The 18296-nt window shown below is 49.0% G+C and overlaps 1 protein-coding gene across 7 annotated transcripts; it reads left to right on the top strand.

The window, feature by feature from the left end:
• Positions 1–4: 4 nt before the first annotated feature.
• LOC310887539 (EF-hand calcium-binding domain-containing protein 12-like) lies at positions 5–17769 on the top strand. Of its 7 annotated transcripts, none has more exons than XM_083813545.1 (16): positions 12–130; positions 3924–3985; positions 4590–4749; positions 5498–5754; positions 6531–6604; positions 7245–7315; positions 8150–8270; positions 10114–10222; positions 10799–10957; positions 11863–12120; positions 12308–12502; positions 13229–13382; positions 14128–14354; positions 14932–15145; positions 15885–16134; positions 17335–17639. In XM_083813545.1, exons 2-16 carry the CDS (start codon positions 3974–3976, stop codon positions 17495–17497), a joined length of 2424 nt encoding a protein of 807 aa, XP_083669671.1. In that variant the 5' UTR covers positions 12–130; positions 3924–3973; the 3' UTR covers positions 17498–17639. The 7 variants fall into 7 exon arrangements, with proteins under 7 accessions (XP_083669673.1, XP_083669671.1, XP_083669672.1 ...); XM_083813546.1 differs by lacking the exon at positions 12–130 and adding an exon at positions 968–1107; XM_083813547.1 differs by lacking the exon at positions 3924–3985 and having other exon boundaries at positions 5–130.
• Positions 17770–18296: the final 527 nt, after the last annotated feature.

Genomic DNA, 18296 nt, shown 5'->3' with positions numbered 1-18296 from the left:
AGGGCGGCACCAGGCAGGCGAAGATGGGCGGGCCGGGATCTGCACCAGCGTCCCCAGTGCGCCATGTTTCCCCAGTAGTCCCCAGTTGGATGCAAAGATTTCTTTTGGACAAGGGAAAATGGAAATAAAGGTAACATATTAAACTCTGAAATCTATTCCTGGTGACTCCAGAGAAAGCTCTAGATAGGACTCCCTGAATGGATGTAATCATGAACCAAATGTATCTGGGAGTTTGGGCTACAGGAATACCTGGGGGAGCAAAGAATGTAGTGCCTGTAAAAAAAAATTAAAAAAAAAAAAAGAAAAGGAAAATGCTCCCAAGGTATGCTAAAAGCAATACCCAGTAAAGGTGGAAGACAGAAGGGGAATGGAAGGAATAATCAATAACTTTCTTAAATATGGACTATTACTGAATGCGAGTCAGAATATAACACTCCATATAGGCCGAGTTAGAAAGCAGATGGAACCTATCGCATAGTTCAGGATTTAAGGGACATCAATAGGACCACAAAAGATGTATACCCTGTAGTAGCCAATCCCTATAACTTTTTGACAAAATTAGAAAACAGTCAAGTTTGGTTCACGGTACTAGATTGAAAGGATGCCTTTTTCTGCCTGCCCGTGGCAACGGAAAGCCAGAAACTCCTTGCCTTTGAATGGGAAAATCCTAATAGAGGACGAAAAAGTCAGCTTACTTGGACTATGTTACCACAGGGGTTCAAGAACAGCCCCACTGTATTTGGGAAACAACTAGCCTGTGATCTTGAAGCTTAGAAAACCCCTTCAGAAAAAGGGGACACTGTTGCAATACATAGATGACCCGTTGATAGCGACCGAAGAAGAAAAGGAATGTGTAGAATGGACTATTAGTTTACTATTTTTTTTTTGGCATTAGTAGTGTGAACCCAGCCTCTTCCTTTAGTAACAGAGTTTATTGCATCAAGACCATGGACGCGGTATACTTCAGCCGACCAGACTTAAAGGAAACGCCCCTAGAAGATGCGGAGGGTTGGTATGTAGACGGCAGCAGCTTCGTCCACCAGGGACTTTGCCCCACAGGATGTGCGATAACAAACATCAGCCCAAAAGGCTGAAATCATCGCCTTGGTAAGAGCTCTTGAGCTGGCAAAAGGGAAAAGAATTAACATTTGGACAGATTCGAAATATGCCTTTGGTGTGGTTCTGGGGATTGACTGGCACCAACACACTCTGTATAGACTACGCACAAATGGCCGAGTGAAAAAAAAGAATCATTTGATAAAAAAACCGGATTGCTAAAATCTGTCAAGAAACCGGTATGTACTGGTAGAACTAAGCCCCTTTGAGATACTGTATGGCAGGCCTTACCAAATGCCATACAAAGGAGAAGATCTAACACAAGCAGGAAACCTATAGCTGCAACAACATATTACAGTTTTGGGCAAGCAACTAGAACAACTCAATAAGAACGTTTTAGGCACTAGACCTTTTATTAGTGTCCCAAGGGGGGGAGTTTGCACTTTAATAAATATTAGTTGCTGTATGTATGTAAATGAGGCAGGACGAATTGAGGCTGATCTCAAAAATATTTGGGAAAAGACCAAGATCTTACATAAGGTAGTTCAAGCTGACACCTCGTGGGTTTGAGAATTATGGAACAAACTGACCTCTTGGTTCCCCAACTTTTCTTGGCTTAAGCAATTGTTAGTAGGAATATTGATCTTGCTTTTACTAGTATTCTTAACCTGTGTATTGGTACAGTGTGCATTTTGGTGCTGTATGAAAGGACTAGATGAAACCTGTAAGCGTAACCAAATCAAGCACCAAGTAGAAAGTGGTAAGAATTTTCTGAAAACTTTGAATCAAGAAGGCGTGTTATAAGCACAAGAATTTTCTTAGGATAAAGAAAAGGGGGGACTTGAGACAGGGAACAAGATAAAGGATGTTCCAGTGTTCCCTTTCCTGTCAGTGACACTCTGGGTGCCCCCGTTTGCTTCTAGGGATGCGCCAGAGCCCTCTGTTTGCCACCAGATGCTCTCGGGACCCCTCCATTCACATTTGGGGATGCTCCAGAGCCAGAGCATCCAGAGATGCACAATGCAGTTGCTCACCACCCGCTGACCGATGCCCCGCCCCTCCCTGAGCAGTGGTCCCCCCACCCCAGCCAGCCACCCCTTATTATTTGCTCAGCAAGACATCATGTGGTATGGAACACCCCTTTGGCCAGTTTAGGTCAGCTGTCCTGGTTCTGTCACCTCCAAGCTCCTGCTGCACCCCAGCCTGCCCGCTGGCAGGACAGAGCGAGAAGCTGAAAAGTCCTTGGCTTAGTGCAAGCACTGCTCTGCAACAATTAAAACATCAGCATGTTATCAACATGATTATTATCCTAAATCAAAACCACGGCACATTAACAGCTACTAGGAAGGAAAATTAACTCTATCGTAGCCAAAACCAGGACAGCTCCCCAGTACGGGAGAGGCCAGGGCCTACTGGGGAGAGTCCCATGAAGGCCACCAGGGTGCTGAAGGGCCTGGCCTCTGTCCTTGGAGATACTGAAAAGCCACCAGAACGTGGTCCTCGGCAAGGGGCTCTCGGTGGCCTTGCCTGAGCAGGGCTTGGACCAGATGAACCCAGAGGTCCCGTCCAAGCTTAACCCTTCTGTGGTTCTGTGTTCCCCAGTGTCCTCCTTTTGGTGACATCTCAGAGGCTCTTCCTGTCCCACAGCCTCGTTGGGGAGTGAGGAGAGGGTGTGTGTGTGGGGGAGCAGTTCCCTAACGTGCAACCCCCTTCCTGCTGCAGGGCCCAGCGAGTTGGCTGGGCCACAGGGGCTGTGTTAAGGAGTGGCTCTGCACCCCTCTGGCTTGAGCGCAGGTCACAAAGGGACACCTCCGCATCACAATGGCAGCTCCCCTTATGCCACAGCGCGCCAGGCCCTCTCTGTCAGTGCCTCAGTGAGCTCGGGCGCTGAAGGAGGCTCTTGCATCCAGTTTTCTCTGGAGGACACGAGAAGTCTCTCCTGTAGCTCAGAGTCTCAGAGGACAAAGGGAGGCGTAGGACGGTGCAGGAGCTATTTGGTGAAGCACAGAGGACATCAAAAAGAGAGTGTTTCCTAGTAGGAAAAATCACAGATCTTTCACTCTCTAGCCTCACGTGCTGACCCAAAGCAGGATCATGACAAACCTGGAAGCGCTAATCACCAACATTGAGCGCTGCAGTGAGGTTGAGGGCTGCACCAAGGTCACGTTTCCCACTCTCAAGAAGCTTTCTGTCAATGGTAAGGCATTTGGGACCTCTTATGAGTGTAGCTACAGACTAATATGAACTCTACAAATTGTGGAAAGCGAGCTCCCTGTCTGCGGGGGAGGCCTCAAGGGTGCTGTGTGTGTGGCCTCCTGCCCTGTCCGTGGTGGCAGTCCTGTGGCCGGGTTCCGCTTGCTGGTGGGTCACACGTGGACATCTGGCTCTGACCGGAAAGATGCGTGCACGGTTGGAAGAGGGCTGAGGTTCCTGATGGGCTCCCAAGAAACTGCCAGAAATACACGTGTCAGGAGGAAATCTGCTGACTTTTCAGCATTTCAACAAGGCCTCTCACGGAGGAGCTGAGCCCCTCCCTGCCTGTGGCTCCTTCCTGCTGCAGCCTCCTGTGCCTCATGGCTCTCAGAAAAGGCTTAGGGCTAAGAGAGGCCCTCCCATTTCAGATGCCTACAGGCTGCATTCCCTTGTCCAAAACCCTTTTAATAGCTCCTGCAGCTGCAGACCTTTCCTGGGGCGTGGCAGGGCTGTTAGACTGATATCAGTCAAAAATTCAGCCAGAGTCACAGATGGGTTCATCCTGGGAGCTGTGTCAGATCATACCTGCATCTGCAAACGCCTTTTAAGAAATGTGCTGATGGGCCATGGACTTGCTGACTTCGAGCTTGACATGTCGTCCCCTTGCTTTCCAGATGTCGTCACGATTTGGGGTGGTGTGTCCAAGCAGGTTCAGCAATTGCTCATGCTGACAAAGGTGGGACTGCACCCTACCCCTCCCCTCACCCCACGGCTTCAGTAAGTCCTGGCAGCCCTGTGCCAGGAAGTGCCATTGCTCTTCCCAGAGCCGCACTGACACATACAGATGTGCCCCAAGTGTGCCAAAGACCAGTTTCTCCGTAAATTTATATATTATTATAAATAATTATAATAATTAAAACCAACCAAACAAAAAATCAAGTATTCATATTTATATCGAAGATATAAAACGGCAGGAAAATGTGTTCAGAACTTGCTGGGGGCTTCTCTGTTCTTCGCTCTCAGAGTGGAGAGAGCAAACAGACAGCTGGGGATGCTTCCAGGGTTATCCCCAGTTGCTGGAAGGGACCTAGCTGAAGGATGGGCTAGACCTCCTCCACCTGCTTTACTTCACCGCATATTTTCTTGAGGGGCAAAGGAAAGGGAGAGAAAATGCCCTGAGTATGTGGGCATACTCAGCTCTCATGAGCTTTCCCAGCTCCCCCATCTTACCCCATGCCGCATTAGGAGTGGGCAGGGCACAGGGCACCCCCTTGCAAGATGTCACAAGTCCTCACTCTGTTTTCCAACTTAAACATGCTTCCCCTTCTTTTCTTTACCAGCCTCGGGCCGTCACTGTAACAGGACTGGGGACATTCCATATTAAAAAATGGTTATCTTTTGAAAACGGCCAGGTGCTCACATTTCGGAGACCTGTGTTTTCGCTGTCCAAGACTCTTGGACAGATTCGTAAGCTGAAACACCGTTGTGTACGTGTTCCTGGTAAGAATACCAATTAAAGTCTTGTTTTCCCATGTGTACATCTATTAAGGGGTTGTGCTGATTGCTGTTTAGAAGTGCTGATAGACAGCTCAGATGCCATTGGAAGGCCCTGAGAGACAGAAAAGACGGCTGGCATAGAAAGCCATCAATGGCCAGATTTGCTGTAATTTCTGTCGACTGCTGCCATTGCTTTGGCTACAGTGTGCCATGGATGAGACCTGCGCAGCACTGAGAGCTTGGTGCTTCATTTGGGGTGGTTCTTCTCTTTCCAATGGCTCCCAGCTTCTCCTGGATAGGAACTTCCGTCGGGCAGCCCCGGGGTAAAGGGCTCTGGTACCAAAAGCAGAGACATTTGGTCCTCAGTTTTGAAGGCCACAGGGACTGTCCAGAACTGTCTGGAAGAGTTCTTGTGCTTGCCTGTCTCAGTGCGAGGCAGGTCTCCCCAGACCAGGAGTGCACTGAGCCTGGGCTCTTTGCATGGGAACCAGCCGCATTCTTCTCGCCTCCTCCTCCTGCGTTCCGCGGACGGCTGAGGTTGTTGGGCTGAGGAGTCACAGCTGTGCACTTGGTACATTGATGGAGTGATTTCAGTTTATCTTGAGGGGGAGCATACATCAGCTGCTTTAAGGAGTCGTACCAGGCTTAGACGACGGCAGCTACAGCAGCATGTTTGAGCTGGAAGCTCCTGGCACTTTGTTTGAATCTGCTCAACTGCAGTGCAGGTTGCATTGTTCCTCATTTTTTCCAGATGATATGAAGATAGTGGTGCTGAGCTATGAGAATATACGCTTGAACGTCCCCTACACCAAGGAAACTGTGCAGAGCTGTTTGGAGGAGACCTTGCAATACTTCTACCGCATCCTCACAAATAGGGAAGACACGGACTTCACGTTAAAGGATGTTGGCACTCTTGCTATCCGAGGGCAAAGAGTGAAAATGACATTTTCTGAAGAGTTTTTACACAGTCTCAACAAGTCCACATACGTGGTAGAGAAGCTGGTCGCTGTAAGTTTATTGTTTCTGCAGTCCTACTTAGAGAGGGTTTGAAGCCCCATCAAAGGCTGGGGGCACTGAGCCCTGCTGGCAGCTGTGAGCTGCCAGGACGCTGGAGCTAGGCACAGTCCATCGCAGTGAAAGCTTTTTGTTTTCCTTCTTTTATTTGCTGTATGACTGCTGGCAATGCGTGCAGTCGTATCGTTGCTGGGCAAAGGATAGCCCTGGAAGGGCCTCGCCATAAATAGGAAAAAAGCCAAAGCAACGGCTAGGCTGATGATGTCCCCGCCGCTGCGGGTGTGAGGCTGAGGCACAAGGACACCAGGCCCTTTTGGCTGCAGGCAGGCCGTTGGTGTGGTTCTCCTGACCCAGCAGAAAAGGTCTGGTCTCTGTGTTCCTCCACACTGCCAATGCAATCCTCTGACTCCTATGAAGAACTCTGGGGATAAAACCAGCTCTGACCCATTTGCGCTGCATTCAGGAATAGTTAAAGCAAGTGACCCCACTGAAAGCAGCAGCTGGAAGCCGGGGCTCACGATGGGCCTTCCCTTGTGTTTGCTCCGTTGACTTGTTCACAGGCTGAGGCTGTTAACTACGGTCCTTGTGAAAAGGTTGGCAGTGTTCCTCACCCTAGCAGATCATGTGCTGTGCAGTGTGTTTTAACTGGCTGAGGCGCTTGTCAAGAAGTTTGCTGAGAGGCAGTGAATTCGTGGAGCTATAGAAAGGCCTCTGTGACTGTTGAGATCATTTCCTTGGACTGATGTCAGATGTTTCTGTCCCTGCTGCAGAAAAAGTTGGTCAGACTGGACAAAGAAACTGCCCTCTTTCCAAGCCATTTTGGCCGTGCCCACCTGCTCCCTCAGTGAGTATATTTGTTCCTGCAACCCTTCTCTGTGCACACTCATGTGTGCTCAGCTCATGATCGGTAGTGCTCTTCCAAATTACTGTTTTGCAGTTAATTTCATCCTTGCTTTTGCTTAGCTTGGACTTATGCATCATCCTCAGTTACTGACTGTGTTCTGCATTTTACCGTTACTCCAGTCAGAGGCAACTGGTTTGCTCTGCAGAGGCGTTGAAGCAACTCACCTAATGTTTCATCTGCTTCTTCTCTTTTATGTGGTTAAAACTGCCAAAATATCTAAAAGAAGTAAGATCCTAATATTTCTGTTGTTTTGAATGCAACACGGACAGGATCTCTTAGCAGGTGGAACAAGGACCAGATCTATGCTTGTCCTCTGTCTGTGATGTTTCCATGTCTTTTGTGAAACTCGTGTCAATCAAAGGAACTCTGAAATGCCTTCTTGTGTCAGGATGACACAGGAGCACTGGGGCAAAATAAAAACCCAAACCTCTGTCTAGCGAGGGGCAGCTGAGCTGTTCCCGAGGCCAGCACTGCTCAGTTTGAATGGTTTAGGGCATGTGTTGGACTCCCCACAGATACCTTGACATTAATCTGGCAAAGGAGCCCTTTTCACAGAATGCTGCCTTCTTCCTATTTCCAGGTTTGAGATTAAGGCGGTACCTCGGCTTGCTAGGGAGCATCTTGCAGAGGAAGAGATGCTTGATGAACAAGGTAATGTTAATGACTGACTGCTGGTGGAGGTTTGTGCCTTTCCCTGTTGTCCTCACTGGGGGGTGCTTGGCACTCAGGTTACAGTGAGATGCCTGGGATAGCAGAGGCACCCTCTGTGCCTCTGTTTACCCTCCTGGTAAATCTCAAGGGACACATTTTGAACAAGATAGTGCTGAAGGATGTTTTTCCCCTGCATTACGTGCCAAAGAGTGCCTCTCTTCCATTTTATGGGTTTGTTTGTGCAGGAGGGAGTAAATGTTTGGCAAGTCCACTAGCACCGTGAATAACAAACTCCGTCTTGAGTTGTGGGAGACTGAGGGGTTGGGCATACCCCTTTGAATCACCATGTTGTCATTTGATGAGAGAAAAATTGTGTAGAGAACAGTGCACAAAGGTTGCCAAGCTGTGCCAAAACTTTGGTTCTCCTCTAAAGCTGGGAACTCCTCATTCTTAATTCCTCGTGAATATCACAGATATAATGTGCTTGAGTTGAATGCACCAGGATAGAAAGCCTGTGTATAAAAACCATTTATGCCGCTCCAAGAAATTGTTGCCCCAAAAGAGATTGTTAGGCACCAAAATGCGTCTCCCCGCAAAACCCCCACTGTTCAGAGGGGATGGACTTGCTGCAGCAGTAGAAAGCTCACACCAAAAGGAGTAATGCAGCACTGTGGATATCAAAGGTCAGATGGGACCTGGTGTCAGGAAAGGGCTTGCAATCTTCTGGAAAACAGGTCTCAGAAGGAGTCACAGGGATACCTCAACTAGCTTATAACATTGCAGAGCAGATCTGTGCCTGATGTCCTGAGAGGTTTTCTCCTTTTGTGTTTACAGCGTCTCTTCATACATTACAACTTCTGCGATTGCGAAGGAGACTTTCTCCAAACACGTTGGCCACAGCTAAAGTGAAGGAAGAAGCAGAGGAGAAAACAAAGGCAAAAGAGCCTCCTGGCAGGTGAGATGTAAAGGATTTGTTAGAGTGGCCTCATGCTCTTGTGCTTGTGTGGCATGCTTTATAGGATCCTACTTCTCAGGAGGTCTCAGTCCAGTGGGCTGCTGCAAGTGTGATCAGCTCTGAAGTCAGAGCTGGTTGCTCAGATTGCTCTGAAGTCAGGTGCTGGTTGCACCTGACTTGATGTCGTCTGCAAACTTATTGAGGGTGCACTCGATCCCCTCATCCAGATCATCGATAAAGACATTGAAGAGAACTGGCCCTTATACTGAATCGCAGAACGACAGAATCATTGAGGTTGGAAGAGACCTCCAAGATCACCTAGTCCAACCTCTGACCTAACACTAACAAGTCCTCCACTAAACCATATCACTAAGCTCTACGTCTAAACGTCTTTTGAAGACCTCCAGGGACGGTGACTCAACCACTTCCCTGGGCATCCCAACGCAGTGCCTGACAACCCTTTCCGTAAAGATGTTTGTCCCAATATCCAACAAAACCTCCCCTGGCGCAACTTTAGCCCATTCCCCCTCGTCCTATCACTGGGCATGTGGGAGTACCCACTCTGTACCCTTCCCTTGCACTGTAGGGATGGAGGAAACCACCACCTGTACTCCCGCTCCATCTACTAACCGCCCCAGTCCCCTGAAATCCCTTTGGATAGCCTCCAGGCTTCTCTCAGCAATTTCATCACTGCCAGCCTGGACTATCAATAGAGGATAGCAATCAGAGGGGCGAACCAGGTTGGGAGGGTTTCTGGCAATGTCCCTGACCTGGGCCCCAGGGAGGCAGCAGACTTCCCTACGGGTAGGGTCAGGCCGACATATAGGGCCCTCTGTTCCCCTGAGAAGGGAGTTGCCTACAACGATTACCCTTCTTTCTTTCTTGGTGGAGGCAGTCCTGAGGTGTGGAGTCAACTTCCTCGCCCTAGGCAACCTCCTGGGTGGACTTTCAAACACATCCTCCCCCACTAGTCTCTCAAGCTCCAAGGCCTCAAACGTGTTGTGTAAGTGCGCCTGGGAAGGCGAAGCTGGTAGGGAGAGGGGTTCCCTGCGACACCGAGCAGGGACCCGTTCCCATTCCTCTTCATCTCCTAGGTCCCTCCCTCTGCCCGACAGCGACAGGGCAGGGGGTCCACCACTTGCTGGGGTGTCTCACCCCGGTGCCTTTCTTTCAGGCCTGGCAGGGAGTTGCTCCACCAGTCTAACTCCTGCTCACACTCCCCGATAGCCCTTAGCCTCTCCACCTCCTCCCTGAGCTCTGCCACCAGGCTGACCAGGTCATCCACCTGCTCACACCTCACACACACACGGAGTCTCTGCCACCCTCTGATGGCAGCGACAGGCTCAGGCACTCCCTGCATCCAGAGACCTGAACTGCTGCCTTTTTGAGCGGGCATTCAGTCTGGGTCGCCACAGACTTTCTAGAAAGAGCTTTCTGCCTGGTGCAGACCACGGCGGTTTAGCTGTAGGTAGACAGCCGGCAGATGAGCTATTCTCCTGAGTGGGGGGGGATGCTCTGCCCTGTCCAAGCGTGCCCTGCCTCAACACACGTCACTATGCAGAGCATTGCCTTGCTGGATGGGAAGTGCCTCACAGGTGCTTGTGGGAATTGTGTTGCGGTGTCTTGTGACTCTCTTATGTGTCTTCCTTTATCTCCTGACTGCTTCCAGTGTTGAGGTCTTCTTGGTGATTAATGCTGATCATTATCCCAGCAGCTGCGAGTCATGCGCATGGTTCTTTAGATTTCCATGAGCCTGGTCTCTCAGTTTGGAGAGAGGGTGGAGAAAAGAAACTCTTCCTGCACTCAGATTCACTTCCTGACTCATGCTGGTGTTTATTTTCAGACTGTTCCCTGAATGTCCAGACCCAGAAGGAAGGCAGCACAAAGAAACTCCCTGCAAGAGGCTTAAATTGCCATTGCTTACTTCTGAAGATCATAGACACACAGGACAGGTATGTAACATGGACCAAGATAATTTTTGTGTCTCTTTTGATTGTAGATGATCATGTGGGGGTATCTTAGGAAAAGGATGTACGCGCTAAATACTTAGATGTTTATTGTGAAAAGATCCCTTTACTGTATGTCCATTTTTCTGTTCTGAGTATTTCAAAGATGTGCATTTCTCTGAATCTTAGCAATCCCCTGTTCACATCCATAGTTTCATGGAGCATGCCAGAAACTTTATTTGGGCATAGTTTACTTCAGAAAAAAAAAAAAAAGAAAGAAAGAAAGAAAGAAAGAAAGAAAGAAAGAAAGAAAGAAAGAAAGAAAGAAAGAAAGAAAGAAAGAAAGAAAAAAGCAGTGGCCCATTTTGAAAAATAGCTCGTTCATGAGTTAGCTCATTGGTCATAACAGAACGGCTTTCTGGTTGCGTCTGTAAGAACCTGGGAGCAAAAAATTGCTGACGAACCTTCAGGGAAAAATAGAGAAGATGAGGGAGAGAAGAACAGTATTAAAAATAAAAATAAAATGAAAAAGAAAAAAACCAGATGAATAACTGCTGCTATTGCATTTCTGGGTTCCTCTAGGAAGCACGCTCTGTACTGGGGATGCAGGCTGGAGGGAAACTGGAGGCATCCGTGGCCAGCAAGGAGAAAGAAGAGACCAGAGAAGCAAAAAGGGTCACATTTCCAGAAGTGCTGGAAGAGCAAGATGAGAGACAAAGGGATGAGATGTGGATGGCCCAGGTACGGGAGGCCCTGTAAAGCATCCCACAGAGTAGCATTTTGCTGGCTGGGGTGAAGCTGAGTTGTGAAGGTCTCTGAGTCCCAGCAATATTGCCACCTCTAGAGAGCAGGGCACGTGGCTGTTGCTTTTATTGCCGCTGGCACATTGCCATGAGGAAGGAATTCCTGGTAGAAGCCAGGGGACACCAAGAGCAGTCTAGCAGAGTGAGGGCAGAAGCACACTCTCTGTCCCTTGACAGGAGGACACCTTTTCCCTGCCCTGGAACTTGAGTCCAGTGGCTTGAGGCAGCTCCAGCTGCAGCATGCTGCAGGAGAGCTCCAGGAGCAGCTGTTACTTCCGGTCTCTTCAGTTAACATGAAGAGCACTAAGACCATTTTTCGTGAGCGTAACAGCTGACGTTTTGTTCCAGCTGCTCTTTCAGGGCAGGGAGCCAACACCTTGATAAGAGGCAGGACGCACGTGTCTTGATGCTGTTCTGTGACTGCCCGATGGCTGTTTCTCAGCGCTCTCATACACCTGGGATTGGTGGCAGGCCCAGACACCCCTCCCATCTCTATCTCAGAAAAGCCTCAGAGCAGGAAGTCCCCTCCAAAACCATTATACCAATGCGATCTCAACAGTAGGTTTTGTAAGAAGCTCATCTGTTGTTAAAGTACTAACACAAGCAGCGAGGATACGGCTGATGGTTTGACTAATGTCAAGCCAGAAGTGGTTTTGGAGCAGGGTTTCAAACTGTACCATTGGAGAAAACTGTATCCAAAGTTTGTCTTTAAACGGAAAGCAAGTAGGTTTGCTCCATGCTCCAGATGTCGCATTCGTTTTTGCTCCCTGTGTGGCAAGACCAGGCTCTCCCTGTTTGAAACCAACTCAGGACACCGATTTCTGTCATTTGTCTGTTTTTCAGCAGCTACAGGAAGAAGAAGATAGCCTCAGCTCCCCAGAGATCACCTGTGATACAAAAGATGATCTACAAAAGCTGGAGGCTTGGATTCAGGAGAGGAAGCAACTCCGATCTCAGCTGGAAAGCTTTGGAGATGTTGAGAAATGGCTGAGTCATAAACCTACCTTAAGCAGACTGGAAAGTAGAGTCAGGAAACGAATAATGGCAGCTGGAGTAGACCAGAGGGCTAAAAGCAAGTCAGCCGTGACCGACAGGCCAGACGTAAGTATACCTTGTGTTGTGCCACTCTTGGGATTACTGTACTTCATCTCCTGTGGCCGTGCCACGGCCTCAGCATCTGCTCATACGTCGGCAGCGTGACACTGCTTTATCCCAGCCACTTCTGCATCTGCTGGCACAGTGATTCTGGATAACGGTGATTTGAGGGCATTTTCTAATTCCTTTTCAGTGCTCACCACCAACAAGGAGCCAGACCCGGAAGAAGGGTAGCCTTCCCCTTATTCGTGCACCATACCCTCAAGCTCTTCTCAAACTGCATAACCTCCTACAACAACAGAAGTTGACAATGGTAGACATCTTCAGAAAGGCTGGAATGGAACAGAGAAAGATCATGAGAGCAGACTTCATTAAAGTCATCAAGGAGGTATGTAGGGAAGAGAAAAGTAAGGAACTGCTGCAACTTTGCCTTGTTTTGCTGCATGCCAACCCAGAGAACTGGAAAAGCTCCAACTTCTCTTGTGTTACTCTCAGAGGATGGCTCCCACAGCCAGTGAAATGTTGAAGGGAAGAGGGAAGGGAAGGCTGCAGGGATGCGAGGTGTCACCCAGACTGAGTCCCAGGAGGGAGTGAAACTCATTGCCTCATAGTCTCTAAAGACAGTCGGTGCTGAGTAACGTGGCCTGAAGTGGCATCAAGTTTCCTCGTGGTGATACTTGGTCTTTCCTTGACCAGTTTCATATGTCTGCCCGCTGCACTGCCTTTTAGTACCTGTTGGCACAGCAGAGCTCATGCTGAGTCTCACTTTCCACAGGCTGCAGCGGTACAGAACTGTCAAGAGCATGCCCAGGTCTGTTAGGGTTTAGCAGTTCAGGTGTTTTCTGGTATTCTGTTCCAAGCCAAATTAGCTTCTTGACGCCCAGATGGCTGAGAAGTTTGGCACACTGAAAACTGAGAGCTCAGCAGAGGCCAGCAGAAGACCGGTAAATTTTTCAGTGCTTGGTAAACTCCTGTAAAGCTTAAAGCTCAACAGGTTGCCTCTGTGCCTTTTCTGAAAAAGCATTTAAAACAACAGCAAAGCTCATCCCCCCTACTCTGGGCCAAGCCTTGTTTTTTTATTGATCACACTGTCGTCTTCTGTTTTGGTTGCCAGGCAAAAGTTCCCATCAGTGACAAGGAACTGGAGGATGTGGTCATCTTCTTGACTTCTTCAAAACGGGGGAATTATGTAAGCAGTGAAGAGCTGATGGAATGTCAAAAGCAATGGCTGGAAATGAGGAAAGGACAGCCCAAAGAGACCAGCAAAGGTGAGAGGAGAACCCTGGGCTGGGAATCTCTCTCTATATCCTTACAGATGCCCTAAAAGTACACAGGTGGCATTAGGGAATGCCAAAGTGAGTCCAGAATATGGCTCCTTGCCACTACTGTCCTGCAACGGGGTTGCTGAAAGGAGACCTCTGGGGAGAAGCTAAAGAATCCAGGGGAAGTGCAATACTCAGCCCGTTTGTGGGAGACAGCTTATCCGGTCTTTTCGGTTTGACTCGGAATCTGAACCCTGAGGTTTAACCTCCTGTACTGTATTTTATTGGTTAGCGTTGATCATCCGGCTGATCAGAAGCAGACCCTTTCTCCAGCTGTTGAGGGCAGCTGGATAATGCAGATTCAAAGGTCCTACTCTTTAAAACCTAGCCCAAACCTGAAGGCTTGCCATGGTACCCGTGTCATTTTTGTCTGAAGGTTTCACATCTTGGAGAGAAGAGGCGTTTTGCTGCTGTGTTGTTGTACTAATTGTTTTGTAGACTAAACATGTATTGTGAGCGTGAAACAGAATGGGGCAAAGCGGAGATGGGAGTAGTCTGTAATACGTATGCCTGGATTGAAAGCTAAAGGATGCTTCCATTCAAAGACCGTCATCTGTTGGGTGCTCCAGACTGCACAAAATGCCAGAGCTTTTTGCCTTATAAACATTGATCAGCCTTGTTTTTTATTTCTGCTACTGTCTAACAGGATTTCTCTGAGCTTTTCATTTGTTTGCTTTTTAAACTGCTGTAGATGTACAGCCTCAGGTCCGGAGAAACGCTTGCAAAGCTGCCACTTCTCCACCTTCTGCTGGGGACAAAGCTGTGGGGACGAAGCCTTGCTCTCCTACCGAGCCCAAAGAAAAGCTAACACTCTTGGAAGTGCCCCCAGTCAACATTGAGCCAGGCCGGCGACATTTAAACTGTGATGAAATGGAAGAGATTGGAAAACGCTCAAGAGAGAGGAGACGGCTGGAGAAGGTACTGTGGCAGGAAAAAAGGCGCACCTCTACGTGCTTGCGAATGTGGGGTGGGCAGCAAAGGACAAGGTTGGAGATTGTTCTGAATATTAACTTCTCGGAGTAGAAGGTCAGGTAGTCCCTTGACCACATAGTGCCTCACAGCTGAGATGCTACAAGCTGTCTCAAACAACTGGTTTGGCTTCTGAACACTTTGGTGATGTAAACACTCTTTTCTGGGTAACTGAAGTGGCAAGAAATGGGAGTTGAAGCGACGTTTAGGTGTGGCGATGGAGTCATCTGAGCTCTAGTCAACCTGACACAATCAGAAAAAGATGGTGGCTGGGAGACTTTTTTCATCTGGGGCACCTATGTCCAGTATGCTGCTCTTCTGCCTGGTGCTCTAGGGAGCACCCGCCTGCGGGCCTGGCACTGGAAGGGAATGGTACTCCCGGATAAGTGCTTGGTCCCATCGCAGGGTGCTGAGTCCCATCTACACACACTTCTGAGATGGATCCCTGCCTGTAGTTTCTCCAAAGGGAATGTAGCAACTCCAGGGCCTCACTGAAAGCTAACGGGGACCATTCCTTTACTTGCAGATCAAAGACAGCCCGATAGAATGGAAAGAAAAGTGTCGGCTGGTGAGATCTGGGGATGCACCTGTTGATGAACACTGCCTGCCATCAACTACAGAGGGTGACATGGGAGCACTGGTTGACCGGTATCGCAGAAATGCCGTTGTGAGCTATCTGAATTGCTCCAAGCTGTGCAAGGAGCGTAACATTTGTCTCACTGACAAAGCGCTGCAAAGAGGTAAAGCAAAGAGCAAGGAACGTACTAATGTGAACGTACTAAGCCTGACATGCTCATGCCTCTTCCCAAGACCCAGAAGCACGATGCATGTTCAGGGTGGGGCACTGCTGATGGAGAATGTTTGCAGCCCTTGGAGGGCCACGGCAGATGCTGCTGGTTAGGATCAGCGATACCATCAGCAGGGCCAGAGCAGGGCTGAGCTAGCAAAGAGCGCTACAGAGCAGCCAGGGCCACGTCCCCCTGGACTGGTAGCCAGGACCAAACACAAGTGCAGCTAATGAGGCAAGCTCATGGTGATGGGGCAGGTGCAAGGTCAAGCAGGGAGGCCAGACCATGGTCAGGTTCGGCAGGTCCATGGCCAGGCACAGCTGTGGCACAGCTGTGTCAGAGCTGGACACTGCTATACCTGCAACGTGAGCCAAGGGCTGAGCTGAAATGGGGCTCCTGAGCCCAGGGCAGAGAATGCGGGAAGAGGCCCCATGTGAAGTTGGCCAGGGCCATCGTGTCCTCTCAGTACTTGCTGGGCCATCATGTCTTCCTCCTTTCCAGAGTGGGGACGTCTTTTCTGTCCCCTCCTGGTCAGTATCACTGACCAAACCCAGAGGTGACCTGGATCGGATGGGGAGAGACAGCACGGGGACAGGCTTGGGGCAACAGGAGAACAGAGTTTTCTTGGATAAATATATTCAGCATTGGCTGTCCATACACCGTTGCTCTTCTCTGTGCACTTTGTCAACAGGCCTGCTGCACCCAGGAGACAAGATCATCAAAGAAGGAGAAGACGTGAGGAAGATCAGGCAGCCTGGAGGATACTACAGCACAGGACATGCTGACGCCACATCTTCTCTGAGCATGTCCAAGTCAAAAAGTGCATCAGGAAAACAGGCCAAAGAGGCAGAAAAAAGGTTGGTTCAAAGAGGGCTTATGATCAGTCCCTTCCTGCTGCCCTGCTGTGCATCAGCTCCCACTGCATCAGAGGTGGTACTGAGGTACTGAAGTGAAACATTAGGATGCTGCAAGGGAGCAGCGAGCGATAGCAGAGAGAGAGCGAGATCTCTTCTCAGCTACACGGCCACGGCTGTGTTTGTGCTGACTTGCGGGGTTGCAGTGGTGCTGGCGAACAGTTTCTCTGTACTCCAATCTGCAGAGATGACAGAACTTCTCACCTAAGACGGTCCTCGTCAGGCCAACCCAGCACTTCTTGGAAATCCCCTCAGAGAACGTTTTTTCTTGCATAAGAAAGGCAATCCCAAAGAATCCAGCTGTGGATGCCTGGAGAAGCTCCCCAGTCAGGGGCAGAAGCAGCCCGCTGCAGAAGCGTGCAGCCAGCAGCCAGCTGCTCCTAGTAGGGCAGTGCTTATTTTCCTCCCATTATACCTCAGTTCCTCTGTTTCTCTAGAAAACTGACCCTTCAGAACGTTACTAAACGTTGCAGGAGGAAAGTCAGATGCAGGTGGCAGATCTGTTTTACGGAGCAACATTCTTTGCATCTCAACATTTATCTGTAGGATCTGGAGATGCATGTTTTCTGGACATAGACACAATGTCAGCCCTGAGAACAGAGGCAGTTTGCCCTAATTTTTCTTCCATCTCAGGTCACCCACAAAAGCTTTTCTTCCCAAACGAGTCCAAGTTCTTTTGCTGTCCTTGTCCCTGCTGTCTTCAGACTCGTACTGTCCAAGGAGTTCATGAGTGTGCAAAGGTCTTTCCTGACCCATGAAACTGGGATGTCCACTGCCAGCTTGGTCATAGCACTTGCAGCGTCTTCTTTAGTCAAAGTGATTCCCAAATCCGATTGAATAGAAAGACTCAGCCTCACAGCTGAGCTCGTGGAAGAAAGGCAGTCCTAAAGAATCCAACTTTGCAAGACTGGAGAAGCTTTTGAGGAGAAAAAACACTTTGCAAAATAGAGCACAATCTTCCCAGTTCATCTCAGAGAGTTTATATACTACAGTGACAGGCAACGCATCAGCTCTTAAGATAGCTTCGCAAGTTGGCATTTCCAATGTCAGTCATGTATAAGAAGGACAGGCAGGGATTTCCAGAAGTCCTAGTAGCTGGTTCTTGTCAGGCTCGCATTTGCCATTACTGGTAATAGCAGTGAAGTTGCCGAGAATTTTATTTCCATAAAACATGCCACTCTCTCTTACCTTTTTCTTTCTTTTCTTTTTTTCTTTCTTTTTCTCTAGGCCTCTTGAGAAGAATAAGAATCAAAAGTCAAGCGACAATAACTTCTGGCCAGGCCATCTCCTGGACAAGATGCGCCTGTACTTTCCAGATAAGGAGCTTGACAGGGCACACGCCTTGTTTAGCTATGTTCCCCCAACCAGGCCTGCCTACCGTGGTATCTAAAACCCTGGCTACAGCTAGCGCATCAGAGCCAGGATACTTGGCCTCTAGAGACACTCCATTCAAGAAAACTCATTTCACCTGAAGTTCTTCTCCTAGCAGCATGAGATGTGTGCACAGCTTTGTGACTCATCAGGTCAGCTCATGGGATCTGGGCCAAGTTCACGGAGATCATCATCAACTATCCTGAGTTGGAAGGGGTTCACAAGGACTGATCGTCAAGTCTAACAGCTGGCTTCACACAGGACTACCTAAAAATTAAACCATATATCTGACAGCGTTGTCCAAAAGCTTCTTGATCTCTGGCTGACTTTCTGCCATGACTGGATCTTGTGGTTAACCCAGCAGGCATCTGAACACCATACAGCCATTCGTTCACTCCCCCACACCCACCAGTGCTGTTTAACATACCTGGCATGCATCCCAGTGCCTCATGGTGTGCTCTTGTGACCCCTGGAGACCTCACAACACTCCCAGTGCACTCTAGCATCTGCTGGGTTTTCCAGGTAGACTTCTAGAATGCTCTTAGAGGTTACTAGAGGTGTGGTGGTTTTACTTGGGTGGGTGGCCAAGCTCCACCACAACAACTCCCTCACTCCCCTTCCTCAAAGGGAAAGGGGGAGAAATACAATAAAAAGGGCTCAAGGGTTGAGAGAAGGACAGGGAGATCGGTCAACAATTATTGTGACGGGCAAAACAGACTCAGCATAGGGAGACAGTAAGATTTATTGCCTATTACTAACAAGCTAGAGAAATGAAGCTAGAGAACGAAGAGAGAGGCTTGGATTTTTTGTTGGTTACG

Source organism: Anser anser (genome assembly GCF_964211835.1).
Source record: "Anser anser genome assembly, chromosome: 28".
Classification (NCBI taxonomy): domain Eukaryota; kingdom Metazoa; phylum Chordata; class Aves; order Anseriformes; family Anatidae; genus Anser; species Anser anser.
The sequence above is the reverse complement of the archived record's forward strand: the minus strand, read 5'-3'. Positions and strand labels throughout refer to the sequence as shown.

What these genes read in the sequence shown, in the direction of transcription:
- LOC310887539 (XM_083813542.1), top strand. Translation starts at nt 4,431, where the DNA reads ATGTGGGCATACTCAGCTCTCATGAGCTTTCCCAGCTCCCCCATCTTA. An exon ending in ATGAGATGTGGATGGCCCAG is followed by an intron (nt 10,958 to 11,862) that starts GTACGGGAGGCC and finishes TCTGTTTTTCAG; the next exon opens with CAGCTACAGGAAGAAGAAGA. An exon ending in GCATCAGAGGTGGTACTGAG is followed by an intron (nt 16,135 to 17,334) that starts GTACTGAAGTGA and finishes CTTTTTCTCTAG; the next exon opens with GCCTCTTGAGAAGAATAAGA.